We start from the raw sequence: 22744 nt of genomic DNA, 5'->3' as shown, positions 1-22744 counted from the left end.
GCCCCTAACAGCGCTGTCAGAACTGATCACGTTTGATCTTCGAGAGTCACCCTTGTCAACCTGATGTATCTTGCATCGATTTTTTCGTATCGACATAACAGATCCGTTAGTTTTTTACGCGTAAATATCGAAGCGTAAATCTCGAAAGCAAAAGAGATAAGTAAGATTAAAATTTATATAGAAAATTGGACGTATTTTTCATTAAAGGATGTTTTATTAAAAGAGAATTTTCACCAAAGAATCTTTTAGTGAAATTCAGATTAATAAAAATTTAGTAAATTCTCTAAAATATAAGATAATAATTCTCTGATGCTCTGTCATTTTTCTCGATATTCGCGTCGCAAAGAAAGAGAAATTTCGCAAATATATATTAGTCCTTGACTGTTACATTCTATTAGAAAATTTTTATCCCGAGAACCCCATTTAGCGGTTTACCGTCTGCAAGGACAAAGACGGCCACCAGTTGGTAGCTGCTTAGTTCCCGAAGGTTTACGTGCAGCATCCCGGAGGCAGTGAGTGCGACGAGTGCTCGGTCACGGTGGATGCATCGGGCTTTCCAGGAGATGCCAGAGTATAAAATCTACGGTTCGTTGCGGCGACCGCGTTACGAAAGGTACGTTGGCCCGGTGGAAGAGGGGGAGGAAAGGGCTCGGGTAGGGTTGAAATCCAGAGCATACCTTAGTTGTCCGCTCGTAAAGCAACCCCGTATGCCTGAAAGTGCGTGCCGGAGCTGTCTCTTTCTCTGTTCCGTTCCGTCTCGGCGATGCCGAGTCTCTTTCTCTCTCACTCTCTCTTTCTCCTCGTCTAGGTCTACGGCGAGTGTTTGTTAAACGAGAAGGAATATGCATGAGGTAGGAGAGAGAACCGGCTGCGGAGTTATGCTACGGTGATCTTAACGGTGGACGCGACCTTAAATATGTATATGCGTCGTGCTGGAAACGCGGTAATCAGGGACCACTAACAGGAGCCAACATCAAGCGCACTTGATATCGTTCCAGAACGATTCTGTTCAGGATACTGTGATATCGTTTCCATGTATAATTTTTTCTAGAGTACTAGATTTTTTGTTCGCGACAGAAAGATATTTGCAAAAACTATTAACTGTTTACGATTCTCATTACCGGACTCAATTAGTGGACGGATATAAAAATTGACAGACATTTGCAAAAATATTAACATGTAAAAAAACGCTCGCACAAATATATTTTATAACAGGAAAACTAAATTATCTATATATACATATATAGAGGTTCCTAGAATAAACAGAGATTAAATCTCTATTGGATCATCCTAATCTCTATCCGATAAATCACTTAACTTGCGTACAGATTTACCGTAATCCTCAAACGATTTTCCGGTGATGTTCGAGATAAAAGAGGCGCGTATTCGATTCTACAGGTAAAACGTGATGACCGATCATAATATCTCAATCGTGGATCACATGTTTACTATATAAAAGCCGAGGGAAGAGAGAGGGGGCGCGTGTCTTTATAACTGTGTACGCCTGTCCAAGAACTCCGCAACATATTCTCGTAAACATGCATCACGGGCGTACATGAGTATGCATATACGTAGGACATATGGTGGTTAGCACGGTCCTTGGGCCCCCATGAAGCGAGAAGGGCCTCGCTGAGACTTGTGGGGGCAGACTTTCACCCCCTAGCAGTACCGCCACGGTCGCCTCCCTGCCCGAGAGTCCTCATGAGTTTTCAATGAGATTAGCGGCCCATCTGTGCCGAGACCGACCCCATCGTCATCATCGACCATGGACAAAGCTAGTCAACCTGCTCACTGCCCGTACGTTCTCCACGGGGGTCGCTACCGTTCCCTTTCCCCCTCCCGAGTATTCGACGTATGTATACGCACCGTGCTTTGTGCACTTGCCGCACAAACTCATCTCCGCGCTTTTACTGGTGCGCGTTGCGTGACGATTATAGAAAATACCGGGTTTTTAGTCACCCGACATCATTACGTATCAAAAAATAAATGTGTCGATTATACGCGGTTGCATTTAAAGCTGATAATGATCATGTCTCCGAATATCGCTTAGCTCCGATGCAGCATTTTTTATTCTATAACGTAGGAAAAGAAAGGATTTACGTTTGTCGATTTTCGAATCTAAATTATCAATTTTTAATTTTGTAATAGAAAAAAGGCGTTATAAATTTGTTTTACTTTCCTTTATATATAAATATGTTGATCAATTTGCAGTCGACTTTTATGTAAAAAAATTTTCATGTAATATTTCTTCATAATATTTTAACATTAAAAATATTTTTAATTATATTAAAATTTTATTACAGGATTTATTATTCTGTTATATTAAAATTTTGTTTCAGAAAAAAGTTTAAAATTAAACGGAAAAAAATTTCTCCTACGTCCCTTTAAAACTTGGTTTAAAAAAAATGTTTAATTTTCTATAATGTCAAATATCCAGCTAGAATGCATTCCGGATGTAATAGCAAGCATTGAGTAAAGCCGCAAAGCAGACCGATTAAGGAGCGAAATGGTATCGATCCCGCGTAAGGGGGGCACCGGGGGCTTTGGATCTGGGTCCATGGTAGCCCATATGGAGTCTGCCGAGCGCATATGTTGCGACAACGCCGCTAACGACCTGCCTTGGGCCTTCGTAATGCTAAACTGCGGTTCGATCCGCACCCCATGAAACTAAGTAACCATTCGATTGTCATTGGTAAATAGATAATCATAGTAGCATCGACAAGCCGTCTTCCTGAAATATGCGAATTCCTATTTTCTACAAGCGATCTCAAATCACTTTTAAAAACAATCTGCGATACATTTTTGTATCTGCAAAGCAAAAGGATATACAAGCTTAGATTTCTTATAGAATTTTATAAAGCTCCCGAAGCACGTAAGAGATAAAAATTAAATAAGCAGAATTATAAATAAATAAATTTTAAGATATTGTGCGAAAATACATTTATACATGTATAATTTAATACAGATTCACAATCTATCATCTATCTAAAAATAATTGATAAAAATACTTCTATTTTTAGAAATATAAATTCTTTATATAAAATTAAGATTTATCTCATCATCAATATATCATATTTATAATATCATTAATATATATAAACAATGATAAAAATAAAATATAACAATGACGTAAATATGTACACTTTTGCGTTAATCCTTTCTATTTTTTTAGATACCAAAAATAATTTCCATATTTTTTATGCTTTATAAATTTAAATCTTATTCTCCATTTGTGCTTTACCTTCGATATTTTATATTACAAAGCAATCGTGACTAACGTGTTAAAATATTACGTGCAATGTTTGACGTCGCAAGAAAGTAACGGAAGGGAGGCCCTAAACACTTTGGCCAAGCAAAACCCCGTGACAATCCTGCTAGCTATCCCCCACCCCCGGTTTTTTTGCCAACCTGCAAGGCTAAACGAGTTACGTATTATGTCAGGGGATGGCCACGCGAGTGGGGTGGACTACTCAATACCAGGTTGTATATTCTGGTCGTGCCATCTGGCGCGCTATTATACGAGTATTTTAATTTAATTAACTCAACGCGCGCATCGATCGATCGATATTATCGAAGCTCGCGTACGGATTAAGCTTGTACGTGGTCCGCCGACGATTTCGAATCTGCCGTTTAATTAGGATTTCGGGCGTCGGTGCGAGCAACAGATTTTATGGAAACGAACCGCGTTCCTGGTGCGCCGAATCAGACCGTGCCACAATCGTTTATTTCAATACTTTCCGCTGCTGGACAAATCCCTCTCCCGTGCAATGATTTAATATTAGATAACAAATTTTAAATCGGCTAACCATCGGCGCTAAATAATATAGATTGACAGTACTTGCATATCACACAAATATTGCGAAAGTTATGAGATATATCAAAAGCTTGAATATATTTCTATCGAGTCTCGATAGAAACAAACAAAATTTTCTGTTTCAAGAATTAATTAATAAAAGATAAGATTTTTATATAACATTGAAAAATGTTATTAATCCTTTTCTAAAAAAGATATATAAAGTCGATACTCGCATATATTGAAGTTTATTGTTGTCGCTTTTTGTCGATGCGCATTAGCTATCAAGATTCGCGTTGTGCGTTATATTTGTAGCATCGAGAGGCTGTCATCGCGAGGGTTAGCAGTTTGACAGTTCGTTCAAAATAAAATTAAATAAAATAATAATATTAGTTTTAAATAATGTTATAATACTTTAAACTCAATTATTTTATAAATATTATATAATAGTTTAAAGTATTATAACATATTATTTAAAACATTATTTTATTTAATTTTATTTTGAACAAACTGTTAGACTACTAATTCTCGCGATAACAGCCTCTCGATGCTACAAATATAACGCACAATGCAAATCGACACAGTCAATCAGCATCGCGGAAAAGATGCAACAATACTTGCGAAAATCGACTTACAATTAACATGCCTTTTTTAGAAAGAGATGTTATAATATTTTAAATTCAATTAATATTTTTGACAATTATCAGCTGATTTTTGTCAAAAAATATTAATCACGGATAAGATATTATAACATATTATTCAAAACATATTATTATTTTAATATTTTTAACATATATACACCATTACCGCTATAAAAATGTTATAAAATAAATAATTTCTCACTCACCGATACGGTGCATAGCGAAGTTGTAGTACACAGCACACATATTGATCTGAAAACAAAATAGGTATTTAAATTATGTATATGCATATGTGTGTGTCAAATATCTCATAAACATACACAATATAAATATGAATATGTAAGAATATTTAATTAGCAAATTTTCGCTTTATTAATATTTTCTGACAGAAATCAGCTGATTAAAGCGTTAATTTGCTAATTAATTTTTAAAATAATAATATGTTTTAAACTCGATTAATATTTTTGACAGTTATCAGCTGATCTCAGTCAAAAAATATTAATCAAAAATAAGGTATTATAACATATTTTATTTACAACTATTTTAATTTCTATAACATATTTTTATTTAAAAATTTAATTAGTAAATTAACGCTTTAATCAACTGATTTCTGTAAAAAAAATAGTAATCGAGTTTAAATAAACTTTATATTAATTTTTTTTAAATATCATTTTTTTTTTTAAACAAAAGCGAAGAATGGCGCGCGCGTAGCGCGCGCTTGGGTTGTTCTAGTATATATAATATTATATATGTATATATATAAATTATATATAATAAATTACATATATTATATAAATTGAACGACTTTTTCATAATATTTTTTTTATCTTAAATAGCAATATACATATCGTAACTGCAATGTTGTTGTACAAAAAAATGTCGCGAAAGAAAATTGCGCTCCATGTCGATATCGAGCACTCGACTTATGGGATTATAGTCGAAAGTACTGAGTCGCTGGACAATCGATATTTCTATCTTGGCGCATTTACGGCATATTTGCGGCAGCGCGAACATGGCTCTTTGTCATAGACGAGTGATTTTCGGATCGCGGCGGCAGCGTGGCCCCGAAAGTTGGAGAGAGTCGGTGCGCCATTGTACTTCTCTCACCGGGGTCATTGTAAGCGACTGTACCCTCATCTCCACGCTGCACAGTGCACTTCCCCTACTCGTGCATCTGTCCTCAATCAACGGCCTGCGAAAATGGGATATACACGTCCTCGTCGGCGTGAAACTATTGACCTACCCTGTATGTGAGAGAGAATTCCAGTCGCCACCGTCGTCGCGATATAGGCGGGCGATAAATAAAGATCAACGAGTGACAGGACAGCGTTGTGATTTACAGCTTTCAATAACTAACAAATATTTTTTGCACATTGAAGAAACGGAAAAAGAAAGATAGAAAATATTTCTGCAAAGCGATAAGTCTCCTTGCAATCAAAATCAAAATTTTTTCGCCCTGCTTTATATATTATAATCTAATAAATGAAAAGTGGATCGATTAAAAAAAATCACATCAAATTTGTTTGAATAGAAAAACTGCTCGATTTAAGGAGAATTTGTGTCGATCGAGCTCTTGCGGGGTCAAAAACATCCCCGCCGATAGATATTAGAGACCAGGGACGAACCGGGGGACGACATGGTACTCGCGAAAGAATGGAACGCACTTAACTCGGGACTGCTTAAACAGTTGTTTGATCGGCATTATGTATTAACGGAGAGGAAAGCAGAAGAGAGAGAGCATGTGGCTGGTGCCACCGCTTATTAGCGACACGATGTCGGAAGATGCGCGTCATCGAGAATACATCCGCAGATGAATTTTTAGTTTGTGGTATGGCCGAAAAAAGTGCCCAACTAAAAAATCAGATTTATCTAAATTCAAAATTCTACGATTTGTTTATCCAATATGAGCATTACGAATCAGAAATATAAAAAATTCGATGCAGAAGTAATCGGCAATATGAGCTACAAAATAATACGCGAGAACAGATAACAAATTCATATAGATAATTGAAACAAAATTTAGGAAATGTTGAAGAGTGTGAGCTAAGAAACCATCTAGATCCGACATCGACGAATCCTTTTCTGCGCGCGATCGCTATATTGCCGAGTATTCGCAAACGCCGCGACTAGGTATAATATTCCGGATATTAAATCGCTTTTAAATCGGCTTAGCGTTAACTAGTGGCACTTTAAGCTGCCCGGTGAAATGATTATCAGGGCTTCCCACTCCGTCGAGAGCCGGCTAGCTGTTATCGCCCGTTGATTAATTGTTATGCAATATGACGTCACACACGCCTATCCGGCCTACCCGGATTAGAATCCCGCGGTGGAGCATCGCACGGTGGCGAACGCCGGCCCCGGGGGCCCGCCTACGCGCGTCTCCCTCGGTACAGAACGTGTCGCAGCATCCCTCTCGCTCTCGTTCACGTCGTATATCCGTGTGTGTATATAATGTGTGTACGCGCGCCTGTATTGTGTGTGTCTACGTATGTACGTGTGCTCTCTCTCGCCGCACATTGCACAGGCGGTTACAACACGAAGGGAGCGGCGCGAAGTTTCCGGCTAATCCTACGAATTTGAGCCAACCGAACATAGGATGCTGATGAATATTGATACCGCCGACTCGACGGACCATCTCGCACCTATACACAGATCGCACGCGAACGAACGGTCTATCTGTCCCGGCTCTTCTCGCCCATGCTCTACGAAAGGGTGAGAAATGCAAGATGCTCTCTCTTTCTCTCTCTCTGTCTCTTTCTTCCGGCGACAATCCCGGCTGCTGCACGCGGAAGACGAAGACATCTCACGGATGCCGTTCGATATAAGAGAGGGATTAAGGAGATTATCCTCGTTCAACTAGAAGAGCTTCTTCTGAAACTTGTGATATCCGCGCAATAAATTACTGCTTGTCGGAAATTTGCAACTTTTCCTCTAGCTTATAAAAACTGTATGTAAGAAACTATATTATAATGAATTGAAGAAAAATCGCAAATAATCAGAAAAGAAATAACAAAAAAAAATGTCTATATAATAAAGAATAAATAAAGATCGGCAGAGATATATGAATTGCTTTTTAAAATCAAGATTCAACCTCGGTCTTTTACAAGCAAATGAGAGGAGTAAACCTCTCTTAGAGAAAAAGAATCTCCAGTTTTGCGACATGTCACGGTTAGTTCTGAAAAGCGAAAAGCTGACGGCTCGTGGCTCGATGCTCCTCAGTAACCTTGCACCATTATTTCCCTAAATAAAAGAAACCATAAATCGCGGGTGCACAGGCCCGTGGTGGAACCACGCCGAGGCTCCATTATATCTTTCACGATGAACGGTGCCCTTCTTCGTCGGCCATTATGCCGCGGAGATAGTAAGGAAGCAGCCACCCCTTTATCTCGGTAGACTCTGTAGTAAGAGTAATGCGCGGAAATCAAGGGTTAATTCCTCGGCGTCGTAAAGCATTTTATCTGCCTCCGGTGGTGCCGCCGGAACGAGAAATATTTAAATATGGCGATGGATGATAGATCACAGTCGCGTCGATCAAATGCTAACGAAATCCGTATTGTTATTTTGCCTACTCGCTTATATATATTTGTGTCGGTGACACAAATGGCTTAGATTAATATATGAGTATTATAAATAATTTAGATTAATAAGTAATTTTTTTCAAGACTGTGCATAAATTGTGACACTTTGTTTTTTTATGTTTTGTAATATTTAAATGGAAAAAATATTCCAATAAATTTTGTCATATATTTTCTTCGTATTTTTTCCTTAATATGTAGCATGTTTTTTTGCATTTCAAATGCAAAATTATTTAAAAGAAAATTAAAAACTCACTCATTCTAAGAATAAATATAGTAAATCATCTTCGCGTGTTAGACAACAATTACGTAATAAATTGTTCGAAAAGGAAGCAAAAGTTTAAACAATCTATCGAAAGAGAAAGAGATTCGTCTGTGCTGCGAGACGCGTACAATGTACATGTGTGCGAACATACTACGTATAGAGGACCTTTCGCGGACCTCTAACACCTGATCCCTACTAAAGATCCTATCGGGAAAATTGGATTCAGTGTCAGGGTGACCGCTGAAACGTATAAGCAGCTCGTAAAATACTTTTTAGTGCACGAACGCCTCCACGTCAGGGGATTAAGCTTTATGGTTAGATAAGGATCCTGGATTCGGTTCCATGCTCTTTGCGCCCGCTGGCGCTGGGTTTCTATCCCTCGAAAAATAATAACCGCGACAACGATCTCTCGAGCAGTCCGAACGAATATTTCGCGGATCAGAATCTGTCCTCCTCTCTCGCCGTCGCCCTTTCCATCTTTTTTCCTACGCGAGAAATCTCCCCGCAATATTCTGAACTGGAAGCATCTCCTGAAAATTAATGCGATTTGATCGCACGAAGTTGGACGCGACGATCTGAAAAGTACGATTTGGTTGAGCAAGTGCCGAATTTGATTTTAGCTGATTTTAATCTTCCATTTATATTAAACTTTGGTATCAATGTAGGATTGAAGAGATTCACCAAATAATTTCCTCAATATACATATGTATAAAATAAAGAAAGATATAATTATTTTTGCGTATAATTATTTTTCTATGATAAAAAAATCTATCTAATTATGAAAGCTATATTTTTGAAATGCATAACTATCATTATATGTTTTTAAAATTTTATATTTTATCAATATATCATATTTAATCAATTTATAATATCTTTCATTATTAAAAAATCTTTGCGTTGTCTTATTCAACCAACTGTTTCAATAATCGTACTCGATTTTTTATCGGTAGAAAGAGGATTAGATTGCTACATTTAGCGCTTCTTTGTAGCATCGTCACGAGGGCATCTTCAATATTTTCTCACGGAGTGAAATATCGTCCCAAAAGTCATTCTTCTCCGGGCAATAGGGCCAATTCGGGTCAGCGAATTGCCTTATTGACGGGCAGGCTGGACGGCCGGAGGGACTTTCAGTGTCTCAGATGGAACGCAAAATCGAGTTACGGTCAACGCCATCGTCGTCGTTGCAATAAGCGACGTAGACGATGTGCGATATATGGCTATTACGTCTCCTAAGTGTGATTCGCACACTGTTCTTCGCGATCGAACAAATCGATCGAATCGTTCGATTTTATTTATTATGCTTATAGTTGTCTTAAACACAATTGCAAGATTTCAATTAGAATAAAACGACCCCGTCGAAATGTCAATTTTTTAAGAATTATCTAATATCCAAGATTTATCTAACATAATATTTTATATATATTATGATAACGCGCATTATGATAAATATATTTCCTACATATTAATTATATATTGTTTAATTGCCTATAAAATTCAAAAGTTACTAATGTGTCTTATCAATCTGCACATTCCTTCTAAAGAATTTTCATCTCAAAATAGGGATTCTATCATAGAGCTTTAGCCAGTAGCGAATCAAGCTGTATACTTGCTCGACTATCCGATTGTAGCCCGGTCGTATCAACGAATCGACAATAAGAGGGCGAGAAAAATGAAATTGAGAAGCCGGGTGAGCACGTTGGGCGATAAAATGCTGTCGGGACGACACTCGGGTCTCTCGATGACGTAAAAAAAGTGCCCTCGAGGGGTGGCAACAAGGGGGAAAGGGAGTTGGCGCGGTATAAGACACGGCGACGTTTATTCGGTCGGACAGGAGCCGAGTGACCGAGTCAAGTAGAACGTACAGCTTGGTCACAGTCCGTTTGATCTAATAAAACGGAGCAGGACCCCGCTATCCTTCTTCAATTTCCCTGACACTGCGCGTAAGCGATATCGCAAGGACGCCATCCGATTTCGCTAAAACTCGCGTTTATTTCGTACAATATCATAATCATTGACATCATGATATATTGACTTGTCTTGTCTATATATGAATATATAAAAAGCTAATAAAATTTAAAACAATAAAATGATTTGACTATTGCATATATCAATGTGTTTAATAGTAGATTCTTTAATCATTTTAATGTCGATAATACAAGTAAATATAATTAAATCTCGAGTTATAAAATTTTATAAAATTTTTAATGAAAGTTCAAACGATATTAATTAAAGAATAATTTTGTTGCCAAGTGGTGTATCTGAAATTTAGTTCGCGAAAAGTTTTTTATTTAATAAACGTATTAAATTTCTCAATTTTATTATATAACATTGTTAAAATATTATAAGTTAATTCTCTATGAAATAAGGTTTTTGAAATGTAAAGTTTTTGCCAATTTTTAATGCGTGATGATAATAATTTATAACATTAACATCGACGCTAATTTATTCAAGACGCAATATTAATTTGAAGAAATAAATGCAATATGTTATATCATCGTTTACAGTTGAAGCAGCACTTTGCAATACCGGAAACGCTCAACATGACGCACAAGATCGTCTCTTGTCGCGCTGCAACGATTTTTTTCCTCCTCGTCAGCGTGCTGTCCGATATAATCCGCGCTTGATCAGATTAAACGTTGCACGTTGCAAGAGGGGGTGAAAGAGAATGAGAGAGAGAGAGCGAGATAAAGGGAGACAGAGGTAGAGGCGGAGGCAGTCACGAGGGTGTGGCGGTTTGCTAGAAACCACTGCGCCACAACCATCGCCATCGCCACGACCACCGTGTCGCCGGATGAAAGAGGCTCAAACTCATCGCGCCGTAAAATAACATTGTCCCGCGATACGGAGCACGAGGTGGCGCGGACAGGGGTGAGACGACGGCGGTGACGAAAGGGATGGACCGGGCGAGCGAGCGATTTCTTTATTTTCTCTCCTCACCGAACTCTCTCTTCCCCGGCGTACTTACGTTAAGTACCGCGGAATCGTAGCGGTCCGCGCTCTGACGAGCTGGCTGCGAAACGGCGCGCATAGTGCGGCATTTTTGCGAGAAAAAAAGTAAAAACTATTAACTTGTGTATTTGTATTTCTAACTCATTAAGGCTTCGCACGTCTAACTCGCCCGTACATTCGTAAATAATTTCAAAACACTTGCGCACTTATAAACTCTTGTCGAATTTCATTCAACATCTTTTGAAATTGTCATAATTTTTAAAACAAAAAACGAATTCTATTTGAGTATGTATAATTAAATTTATTCTAGGTCTCCGACTTTTGATTATAGAAAGCTGATGCGCGGCTCTATAATTACAATTTCTCCACATCTGTGTATAGACGGAAAATGCAAGCCTTTCACGAAGCGAAAATGATTGCCGGTAAAGGAAAAGTCCGACTACGCTACTGGTAGAGGCGGAAGTGAAGGGCGGCGGAACGTAGTGGAGCGAAATGCGGGGGCGACCGCGGAGGGGATGCGCAGGGTGTAACAGGGTGTCGGGGGTTGGAGATTACGGCGGGACAAGCAATATTAAGCGTCCAGGAACAAAAAGACGATCCACCACGCCGGATTACCCGCGATGCACCGCGTTGTCCCGTGAAATTGATACGCGAGATGCTTTTTAACGGGAATGTAACGGTGAATATCGTCGTCGTGAGAATCTCCGGCGGATCTCCACCGTGGAAATATTCGACGCGATTTAGATAACTCACCGCGGTGCGCACAAAAGAAACGATTTGTATCGACCACCGAAAGAAGAGGAGCAACTAATGAGGAAAGTCTGAAAATAATTAGATCGTTCGTCACCGGCGTTAGAAGCGGAAATTTTTTGCGCTCTTGTCTCGCGATTGCGATCGCGAATTAGTACCGCGATTTTGGTATCAGAATAATTAGAGACTCTTTGTTTCGCAGATAACATTTATGCATATTTACTTTTATAACGTAAATCGAAAATAATAATGGTAGTAAAATGTTAAGTGTTTATTAAATGATACTAGTCTATTTAAAAAAAAATGCAGAAGAAATTGTATTATAATAAAAAGTATGACATTAATAATTAATATTAATAAACTACACTAATTTAAAAAAACTACTAATTGGAGAAGCTATTAATTAAAAGTATTGCTGGGAAACGTAGTTGGAATAAGTAATGAAAATGTGATATTTTTTATTATGCATTGTGCGTTATGTCCAGCCTTGCTCGACATTGGTCTCCCATGAGAGAATGTTTACTCCGAGATGAAGTTGGTCACGGGCCAATAGGACCATGGGTGGAGGCAGTAATATATAATGTTTTACAACATATCTTTTCTACCTGCTCTCTAGTCGGGACACGTAGCAAGGTTTATCTAAATATTGCCATAGGAAAAAAGTTGCGGTTCCGCCTGGGGAATACGCCCTATCGGTCGCGTGGGAAACATTATTCTGTAGAAGCGAGCACGCACGAGAGGTGCGATCTCTAGCGTGCTGCAAACTACGAGCGATTTTTTTGGGAGCCCGGCTAAAATTTTAATCTTTTAAAGCGCGCCAAGATTTGCGCGTCCGCATCAGTGCATACCGCGTGATTCAATGGCTGCTAGACCGATTTACATTCCCAAGCTCTTGCATTAAATCTACGACTCACGTGCCTTCCTTGCAATATCAATCGCATTCAACAAGAAGTTATGAAAATTGTAACGATGAGACTGTGCAAAGAGAAAAATTACCATTTTGAGAAAGAAATACATATATAAATTTCTATTATATTATATAAATAAGATATAGATAAATATTATGCTTCAATTAATTATTTTTATAAAGTTGCATCTAAAAATGTTCTGTCAAATTAAGTATATAGCTCGGTATATAGAACCTTTAAATGTATTTTTTCAATACAGTAATCTTGTTCTTATTCTATTATTTTAAATATTTAAAAAAATGTATATATTAAGCAATCATCTTTGCAGTAATATAAAATATCATTTTTTTCCCCTTTTAACTTGTGACTCTATATATTATTTTATATACATAAATATATATATCTATAATATAATAATTTTTCTTTAAAACAATATCTTATAAAAATTTAAGAAATTTCTATTTTTATATAAAAACATGAAAATTTAAAAAAATAATGCGTAAAATTAAATTTTGATAAAAAGACTAATAAAAAATACAATATTATACATACAAATGGCACAGGTGTAAGAACGCGCGAGAGATCGAAGCAAAGTTTCTTTGTTCCGCGGCGCGAGAGGATAAAAGGGCGCGTATCTTATTTTGATCGGAAGACGCATATATTTTCGTATCCGAACGAACGGCACGGGAATATTGTAATTTGCATCGGAGACGGCGGAAAGAACTAAGTCGTGGACCGTATAGAAGAGTCGCGGAGAACGGGAGCCACACCGGCGAAATCGACAGAGTATGCAAATGCGAATTCACGGTGCGTTCCAAATCTTTAGATCTGGACGAATAAGTCGGAAGTGCCGAACCAACCCTCTTTGCTTTCCTATATCATCGCTAAAAACACGCGGAAGATCTAGTCTAAGAAATTCCGATATTCCGCTATAACTTGAGATGGCCTTATGACAAATATTGATAAAATTCCATATTTATAGAAAACATAATGATTTAAGGTATTTCTCGGTAATTAACAAATTATTGCTAATATATCTAAGTCACTTTAATCTTAATATTTAAAATTGGCATTAAATCCCTCTTCGCGATATGTTCTTTATTAGTTTATAATTAATATAATTATGATAAAAATTTATTATTGATTATTTTGTGGAAAGTATTTCGCACATTAGGATAAGTACAGAAACAGCAAGTATACATAAGAAATGTCAGGTGACGGAGGCAGAAGACATTTCTCGAAAACGAGAAATGCGACTGTCGCGACGTATCAACCGCGGCCCGAGTCTGAAAACCATTATCAGCCTCCTTCCGCTTTGCGCATCGCCGCGGAAAAGGTCGCAAAGGATTTATGCCTCCGCGCTTTTCGTAACGATCGGCCGTGCCGCTACATTGTTGCAGATTCGCGGTCGTTGCCGAGGCGTCACGGTGCATCGCGCGTGTGCATTGCGACTCGCGGGAGAAAAATCGGCAAATCCAATAAAGGGTGAATAATGCCGGGCGTTACCGAAGTGCGAATCCGTAGGTTTGTCGGATGGTGCTAGGGCGGGGGGTGGTTGATCGCGCGTATTTATCGAAGTGAGAGAAGAAGAATGGAGATAGGGTAAATGTGTTTGAGAGAAAGCGAGACAAACGAGAGATGAAAGAGAGATGAGAGAAACAGTGGCGGATTATCTATTAGGCGCAATAGATACACATTTAGAGTTTCACATATGCAGAGGTTTTATAGTGAGTCATATATAATCGTATAAGAAATCGGATTTTCGAATAAGAGCTAAATACTATTATACATATATTTAATTAAAAAAATATTATATAATATATATAATATTAATATACTGTTTCTCATAAAAATAACGTTAAATAATATTATAATATAAATGACATTGTATATTAAGTTTTTATCCTTAAATAATTATAATTATTTTATATTTTAAATCATTCTTCAAAGATGCATTTTTTACTGTAAGTACTTATTTTACTGTAAATTTTTGTTTCTTGTATGATTAAGACAACATAAAGATTTATTATTTTAAACTAATATTCTTTTGTTGTTGCAGAACCAAGTAGACGTATTCAGATTATATTAAGGTCTGAAAATATCTGGATGCGCCACTGAAGAGAAGAGAATGCGGATGATGGACCGCCTCTCTCTCTTCGTGAAAGCATGGGAGAGGAGAGAGAAAACGCGAAATTTGTAATAGAGAGAAGCACGGCCGCAATGGATATATATGTGGGAGCCACCTTCCGTAACGCCGACGGGTTTTACTAATAACCGATATACCCCAAGCTAACCGTGGAATATTATAATTGATTTATCGCGCTAACGATACACACGTCGGATTTATCAGCCCGTGGTCCCGTCCCCGTCGCCGTTCCGCGACGCACCGCGGAACCGATCGAACGGAACGGCGATCGACGATAGACCGCATCCGGTCGACTCGCCGCTGCCTGCGGGTGCATTCATTTGACACGGCTCGTTCGCGGATATGCAACGTGCTCGGCAACCGCGTTAAGTGTCGTTTCATTTAGCGTGTTCATTTAGCCGTCCATCGTTTGCGTGTCCGGGATGGAGGTGCATCAGGATAGATAAACGATCGATTGACTTTTCGACATACACGGATGTTGGAACTTGAAAAAAATGTTATCTCCGATCATTTGTGCGTACCAATATTTACTTTAGAAAACGTATTTTTACTTTGAAAACCTCGTCTCTCTTCAAAATCTTTTTTACTGATTTTTTAAATCGCTATTTGAAATGTAGCTAGTATAGAATTACAAGTAGAAAGTATTCTATTATATATACATAGATTATATGTGCATCTTATATAAATGTGTTATTATATTAAACACGCGTAATATCAAATGAAAATAAAACAGATTTTTTAAAAAAGATCCAAGACGGAATCTTTTAAAAAAATATTAAAGATAAAATTTAAAAAAATTGTACGCGAAATTGTATACACGCAAGATTGAAGTTCGCAAACATAAAACTGATTTCGTTATGAAAAACTCCGAGAAGTCGATTAAAGACGTCCGCTTTCATCTCAATGAGAAAACGATGATCTCGGCATTTAGAAGCTTGAGCTCCAGGAGCTGCCCGACGGAGCAGGCGGCCGATTGGCAGCGAAGGGAAATTATTCTTTCGTCCGTACGATCGCCATCCGCCGCCGCGCGGCACTTCGTCGGGCAAGGGTTGATAATAAATTCAAATTTAGGGGTGCGCGCAATCTGTGATTCAGCGCCATTAAGCACAGGATCTCTCTAAAGGACGCCACCCCGTGCTTCCTCCTAACTTGGCACATCCGTGAGAGTGCCCTGGCTCTTTAAACCCACTAAGAGGTAAGGGTCACTTTGGCAATATCGAAGGACCGCATCACGTCGATTTTAAAGTTCGCGAGGATTCAAATTATCGAACGTTTTAAAAAGTCGTCAAGTTTAGCAATCGCGAAAATTTGCGATTTAATGTTGCGTAAAGATATAAAGAACAATCACTAACATAATATTTCAAATATAACTTTTACAATAAATAATTTATTGGTATATATGTGACATAGGTATAGGCTTTGGAAGTTTTTTCCTTCACGTTACATTTGAAAATTTCCGCATCCTGAAGCAAGTGAAGAGATGATGAGATGTACGGTGATCGTAAAGCACGCGAAATAAAATCTACCTAAGTACCTTGGAAACAGAATGCTGAACGAGGACGCTTTATGGGTAATCGAACCAAGTTTTTAACTGTTTAGATGTTCCTCCTATCCGGAACATAAAATTTCTGTGGACGTTCAAGTATCGATTGCCTCTGGGAACGGAAGCTGAGCGCGAGAGCTACGTTGATGGTCGACGATTATTAACGTGCTCGTCTATCGCGATCGGTGATGCGTTTCGTGATCGCAAAATCGCCAGCAACAAGCATTAAAGTCGTTCTTTCGATTGCCCGAGAAATGAAGAATTTCGAACGAGATTTCGTTCGTTTCACGAGACGAGCCGCGACGGTTATCGATCACCGCCGCCGATAACGAATGTGGAATAGGGACGAGAAAAAGAAGGTTTCTAGGAGGCCTTGATTTATATCGCGTCGATATTTTCCGCAGGTCTCAGTGTTTCTTAATTCGAGGTTTCTCCGCGTGCTCGTCGCGGGGGTAATTCGATTTTCTGGCGAATCGGTTGGAAGTAAATCAGGGTACAGTCATTGGCAAAATTCACTGCAAGGTGCTGTCATAATTTTCGCGAGATGCATAACGCCGATTGTTTCGCGACATTACTATAATGTTCCTCGTTTTAACCCTTTAATTCCCATAACCGCTTAAATAAAAAGAGTTAAATCTATTTTTATACTATCTATTCCACAATATTATATATTCTTCAATAATATTATACTTATGTATTTTTAACGTAATAGCGTTATATGCAAATAATTTCTAATATAATTATAACATATTTGACTAAATACAATAATCAATAATATGAGTCAAAATAAAAATTTAACAAAACAAAAGTTTCAAGAACGTTATCAATAAGAGTCTCTAACTTATGCTTTTATACGTATAAATTTTTCAATATACCTAATAACCATATATTCCGCTTAAAGAGCAATAAACAATCCCGTATAAATTACATTTTGCAAATATGTCGAACAATGCGTACGAAGAGAAACCGTAATTGGGTCGACCATAAATTATCCTGGATCCTGTTGGCGATTATTTCTACTTGGCCGACCATACGCGGGTTTTTCCACTGCGTCGCCCAATGAGTCCAAATTATCGATATCGCAACTTTTAATTCTACCTAAAATTAATTTAACTAACTGATTCTAATACAATAATTCTCATTTTACTCAAATTGTTTTTTCTCACGTATTATATCTCCACAAGAATTTTGTAAATTTTTCTATTAATGTATATATTGGATTAATAATGTACCTATATCTTATACGTGCACAGCAATTTGATAATAATCGGATTTGACTCATTATTCAATTCATTTATCTATTATCAAACATTTTACGCATATTTTTTTATCTTATACATTGTATTTTTTGAAAAAAAATTAAGTCATGTCGTAATACAGTAATGGACCCAGAAAGACCCGTTCTATTTCTTTCCCGTCAGTCTTCCGGCGTTAGACGATCGTCGAGAAACGATTTGAGCAACTTTAACGTCGCTTACTCCGCAGCCCGCACCCACGTACGAACACTCTTGCTCAGTTATCCGGGAACTAAGGTGCTCCTTCGCAAATCCGTCTGGCCGTCCAGCAGCGAGCAACGGACTGAATACCAATTTCCAATTTGTCCGGGCATATCGGCCGGGCGCTCAAGAGCGTGACATAAATGCCAGATGCAATCAGCGGATTGCGAAGGAAGGCGCACTTCAGCGCAATCCCCGTGTTAATCCACGATCATCGAGTGCGGTAACCCTGCCCCTTGAGAGATTAACCCTCCTTCTCTTCAATCGTCGAGAAGGATGTTTACCCAACTTATGATATCATTTCCGCGTATCGCGAGATTTTGTATATAAAAAAAATTTACTTCTAATTTTCACTTTTTATAATGTAAATTTATTATATTTTTTTTATTTTATCGCTAAAAAAATTATGAAAGATTGATTAAATAATTTGTAATTACAAAAATCATCTAATTTGTGATGTGCTTTGGAACGCTATTTATAATTATGCAAAAGTGATAGTTAAATAACCGGCATCAAATCGAATAGAAAAGGACATCGACCCGACATTGCAACGAACGCGAAGCAGGATTTGCACGGTTTTCTTTAGAGCGTCCTCGTCGTTTCAATATTGTCGCTATCTCTTGTATACAGTTGCCGCCATATTCCGCGAAAAGACGCCATATCACCGGAAGCTTCCACCCCCTTTTATACTGGCTTGTCGCGGACCGTCTCCGCGAAAACTACCCCCATAAAAGTTGACGACTTAAATCGCGGGGCGTATGCCTCGTCAGGGGACGGGAGAATTCCTGCACATTACTGCGCAAATACTTGCAATATTTTTCAATGTATTCTGAGATTATATGTTGCTTCATTTTAAAGAAAAAAACAACGAGATATTTAATTATCGGGCCGATAAAAAATAATTAAAAGGTATCAAAGTACAATATGCGTTTCCAAAATCACAGCTTATATAAATAATTGATATTACGTTAGAGTATTCTCTAGTCATTCTATAAATTATTATAAATTAAGATATATTTTTAAATATAAATATTTTAAATACTGATTATCACATATCTTCAAAACAATAACAATTTATATAGAATGTTGTTCTCTATTTTGTCAATTCTCGCAATTTTTCCGAAATTAAAAATAACTCCGAAATTAAATTAAAATATTGTGGAATAGATAGTATAAGAATAGATTTTTAACTCTTTTTATTTAAGCGGCTGGGAATTGAAAGGTTAAAACGAGGAATTATAGTAATGTCGCAGTACTATTTTTCTTCGAGATTCTTAATATTTAATCGAAATTTACCTGTATTCCTAATTATTGATTAATATGTTGATGTAATTAATGTATTAAGCAAAAATACCGTTTAATATTATATATTTATATTTGAAATTATTATTAAGAATTAATCATGCACAGTATATAAATTTCAAAATGACAAATCAAAATCATCGACGGTCGAATTAAAAAAAACAATCTTATGAGTTTCTTTCTGTTGAAGAACGCAATCCAACGAGACGAGGAATTTACAGTCGTCGTCACATCGGGGACTTTTCCAACGGAATTGTCGTGAAAGACATTCGATTACGATTCCGCGGAACTTTATCATCGCCGTCCATAAATTCTGGGCTCGCGCAAAAGCAATCTGCGCCGGCGGTGATCCTAATAACCGTGCGGCCATTCGTTCGCTAGGGAGAGCGAGTCGTAATCCTAACCGAAAGACACTCGGCGGAAAAGAAGATGGAAAAAGGAGCGCCCGAAGTAGCCGTAATGAAGTAGATCGAGATAAATATGGAAAGAGGACTTAAAGTAAATGGCGATCTCGGCCGCGGATTCCGCTTCAATATGCTTGAAAGTGTGTCTCGCTGACGTAGCGCTTTGAAATTGAATGTTCGATTGATTAGTTCGCCGCGGACGATTGATGAGAATACACAGAGTCTTGTTATTACTCTCGAAAATCGCGGTGGAAAGGCTCGTGATTATATTAAGATGATCAAATAACTTTTCGTAATAAAATGTAAGAAATATCAAGTACGATAAAAATTAAGAAAAAGTATAAAATAATAATCTCACTTTGATTATAATTTTTATCGGCGGCCCTAATTGCAAAATTTAAACAAATGCTTTTAAATAAACGTCAGCATTATTTCTCACTGCTGAAACGTTTGCGCTTTTGCGGCTAATATGACCGATGTATGTATGAGGTTTCGATATATGTATGTAAGGACAGGGGTGCATAAATATATGCGTATGCGTCACCGCGCGCATAAGTGTCGATGAGGGGATTTGTAAATGATCTTAACGTTTCGCGTCAATCACTTACGCCGTTCCGACACGCACGAGCACGTAGCTGCATATAGAAAATTGGAAGGTTTCGACTTTCAAAAGGATTTTGTTAATCGATCAAATACATAACGTGTGTGTGAAGCTAGCATATCATTTCGTGGAAGATCATAAATAATTGAGAATTCTGATTATTTTCAATAGTTCTAGAGTTCTTGATAGTTTAATCGCCAGAGCTATTTGTTTAAATTATCAAGAACTCTAAAACTATTGAAAATAAAGCCAGAACTCTTAATTATTTATGAATTTTTACGAAATGAGACGCTTCACACACCCCTATTACCGCTATAGAAATGTTATTAAAATAAACCATTTTTCACTCACCGATACGCAATAGCGAAGTTGTAGTACACAGCACATTGATCTGAAAACAAAATATTCAAATTATGTATATACATTTGTATATATAATAATAAATATAAAAAAGTCTCTTATATAAAAATCTTAAATATAAGTATAAATTTTAATTATTTATTAATATTATTTATTAAGTATTAATATTAATATTTATTAATAAATAATTCTGTATAAATAAGCAATATAATTATATCTATATAAAAATTTTTATATATAAAAAACTCAATTATTATACATATATATTTTATTATAAATATTTTAAGAAAGGATTTAAAATAAAGTTTCTAAGATATTTATATGCATAAAAATAGTGTATATAATGTAAAATAAATTCCGTGGAAATAAAGCAAGTAATTTTATCAGAAATAAAAAATTAAATATATTATAAATTGATGTATACCTTCCAGTTGCCCCGCTGTTGCCCGATGCCTCCCCGGGCCTCCTCCTCCTCTCTTGGTCCATGGTAGCACTCACGACATTCGCGAAAACACGAATAATTACGATCGCCCGATACTTTACACGGCACTCCCGACGAGCTAAACTTTACACGGCACTCCCGACACGACGCGTGAATCGCACTGGTATCGCAATGCTACCTGTAACAAATAAAATACATACATATATTAGAATAATTTTATAATCTTATAATTATTGATAAGGAAAATATGTCGTAGGACAAAGTGATATGTTGCGTGAAGTTGGCGTATCAGTTTATCCTTAGGCATTTTCTTTGGTTTAATCGCCAGAATTATTTGTTTAAACTATGAAGAATTCTAGAACTATTAAAAATAAAGCAGGACTCTCAAACATTTATGATTTGCCATTAAATGATATGCTAGCTTCACACACACGTACATAATTCAATTTCTTTATTTATTCCGTGAATATTTTCACAAAATGAGAAAAATGAAGAGTGAACTTTTCGCGCATATATTTTTTAAAAAGTTGCAGAACTTTTTCATAAACAAATTTCTCACATACGTATGAGGATCGATCATTTGAAAAGCAACAAAAAACATATTTTAACTTGTAAAATTATTGTAATTTTTGTTTTTTAATTAGGGTAAAGGTGCCTATTATGAAATAGGTTCCCAATATGAGATAGCGTCTTAGTAATGACACCGTGCATTTGAAATGTGTGACGCTTACGTCGCTTACTTCCTCGGATAAACCAGGTCCAATCGTATCAATGTGCGCCGACAGCGAACAGGCGAGGACACGCTGATTTGTCGCGGAAGCAAAATCACATATTTTTCCGCACTAGATTCAAGGTACGTCAAATTTTATAAAATTTGTTTTGAATGTTGTAAAATATTAATAAATTCGTCGCTAATGTAGTCTATTTTATGATACTAGTGCACATTATAGTGTTTTATAAGTGAAACAAAATGTTTTTTGTTGAATCTCGGTCAAATAGTAAGCTCTTAATAAGAGATACCGAAGGTCTCGTAATATGAGATTATTTTTCTTTTCTAAGGATAGTTTTTTGTTTGATTTAAGGTATAAGTACCTACCTTCATATTTTTTGACATTTTTATACAAGAGTTTATAAATATAAGTCTAATAAATAATATAATTAAAGCTATATTTTTAAATTTTATTGTTGGTTCTGAAGATATAACATTGTAAAAGGTTTAAAATTAAGACTGGTAATAATAAAAACATTTATTTTTATCTATATGTCTTTTATTTTTGGTGTTAATAAAAATGAAACTAAGTTTACCTAATATGAGACAGTATCTCATATTAGGATCAGCTAGTATCTCTTATTAGAAGACATTTTGGTTTCGATACAAAAACTGACTTACTTTAAACAAACCTATGTATATTAAAATTCGAACGAGATATAACTTATTGAAGTAGGATTCCTAAAATTACATGAAATGACGATTAAAAACAGTATATAAATACTTTCCTAATTGCATATATTTTGGAAATAATTAAGAAAATGTAAATAGTATCTCATAATAGGCACCTTTACCCTATA

General features: G+C 36.7%; 1 protein-coding gene across 1 annotated transcript in view; it reads right to left on the bottom strand.

Moving 5' to 3' along the window:
• The window catches only part of LOC145943947 (uncharacterized), a 136924-nt gene extending 114422 nt beyond the window's left edge, over positions 1-22502 (bottom strand). Inside the window, exons 1-4 of the mRNA XM_083051866.1 lie at positions 22481-22502; positions 21158-21226; positions 20725-20764; positions 4641-4686 (exon numbers count right to left, since the gene is read on the bottom strand). Coding sequence (XP_082907992.1) covers positions 4641-4686; positions 20725-20764; positions 21158-21226; positions 22481-22502 — 177 coding nt within the window. The remainder of the gene's footprint in view (positions 1-4640; positions 4687-20724; positions 20765-21157; positions 21227-22480) is intronic.
• Between the last annotated feature and the right edge of the window lie 242 nt (positions 22503-22744).

Source organism: Prenolepis imparis, unplaced genomic scaffold (assembly GCF_030444845.1).
Source record: "Prenolepis imparis isolate NDT839.2.m4 unplaced genomic scaffold, iyPreImpa1.0 SCAF_12, whole genome shotgun sequence".
Taxonomy (NCBI): Eukaryota; Metazoa; Arthropoda; class Insecta; order Hymenoptera; family Formicidae; genus Prenolepis; species Prenolepis imparis.
Note: the sequence above shows the minus strand (reverse complement) of the source record. Positions and strands in the feature narration are given on the sequence as shown.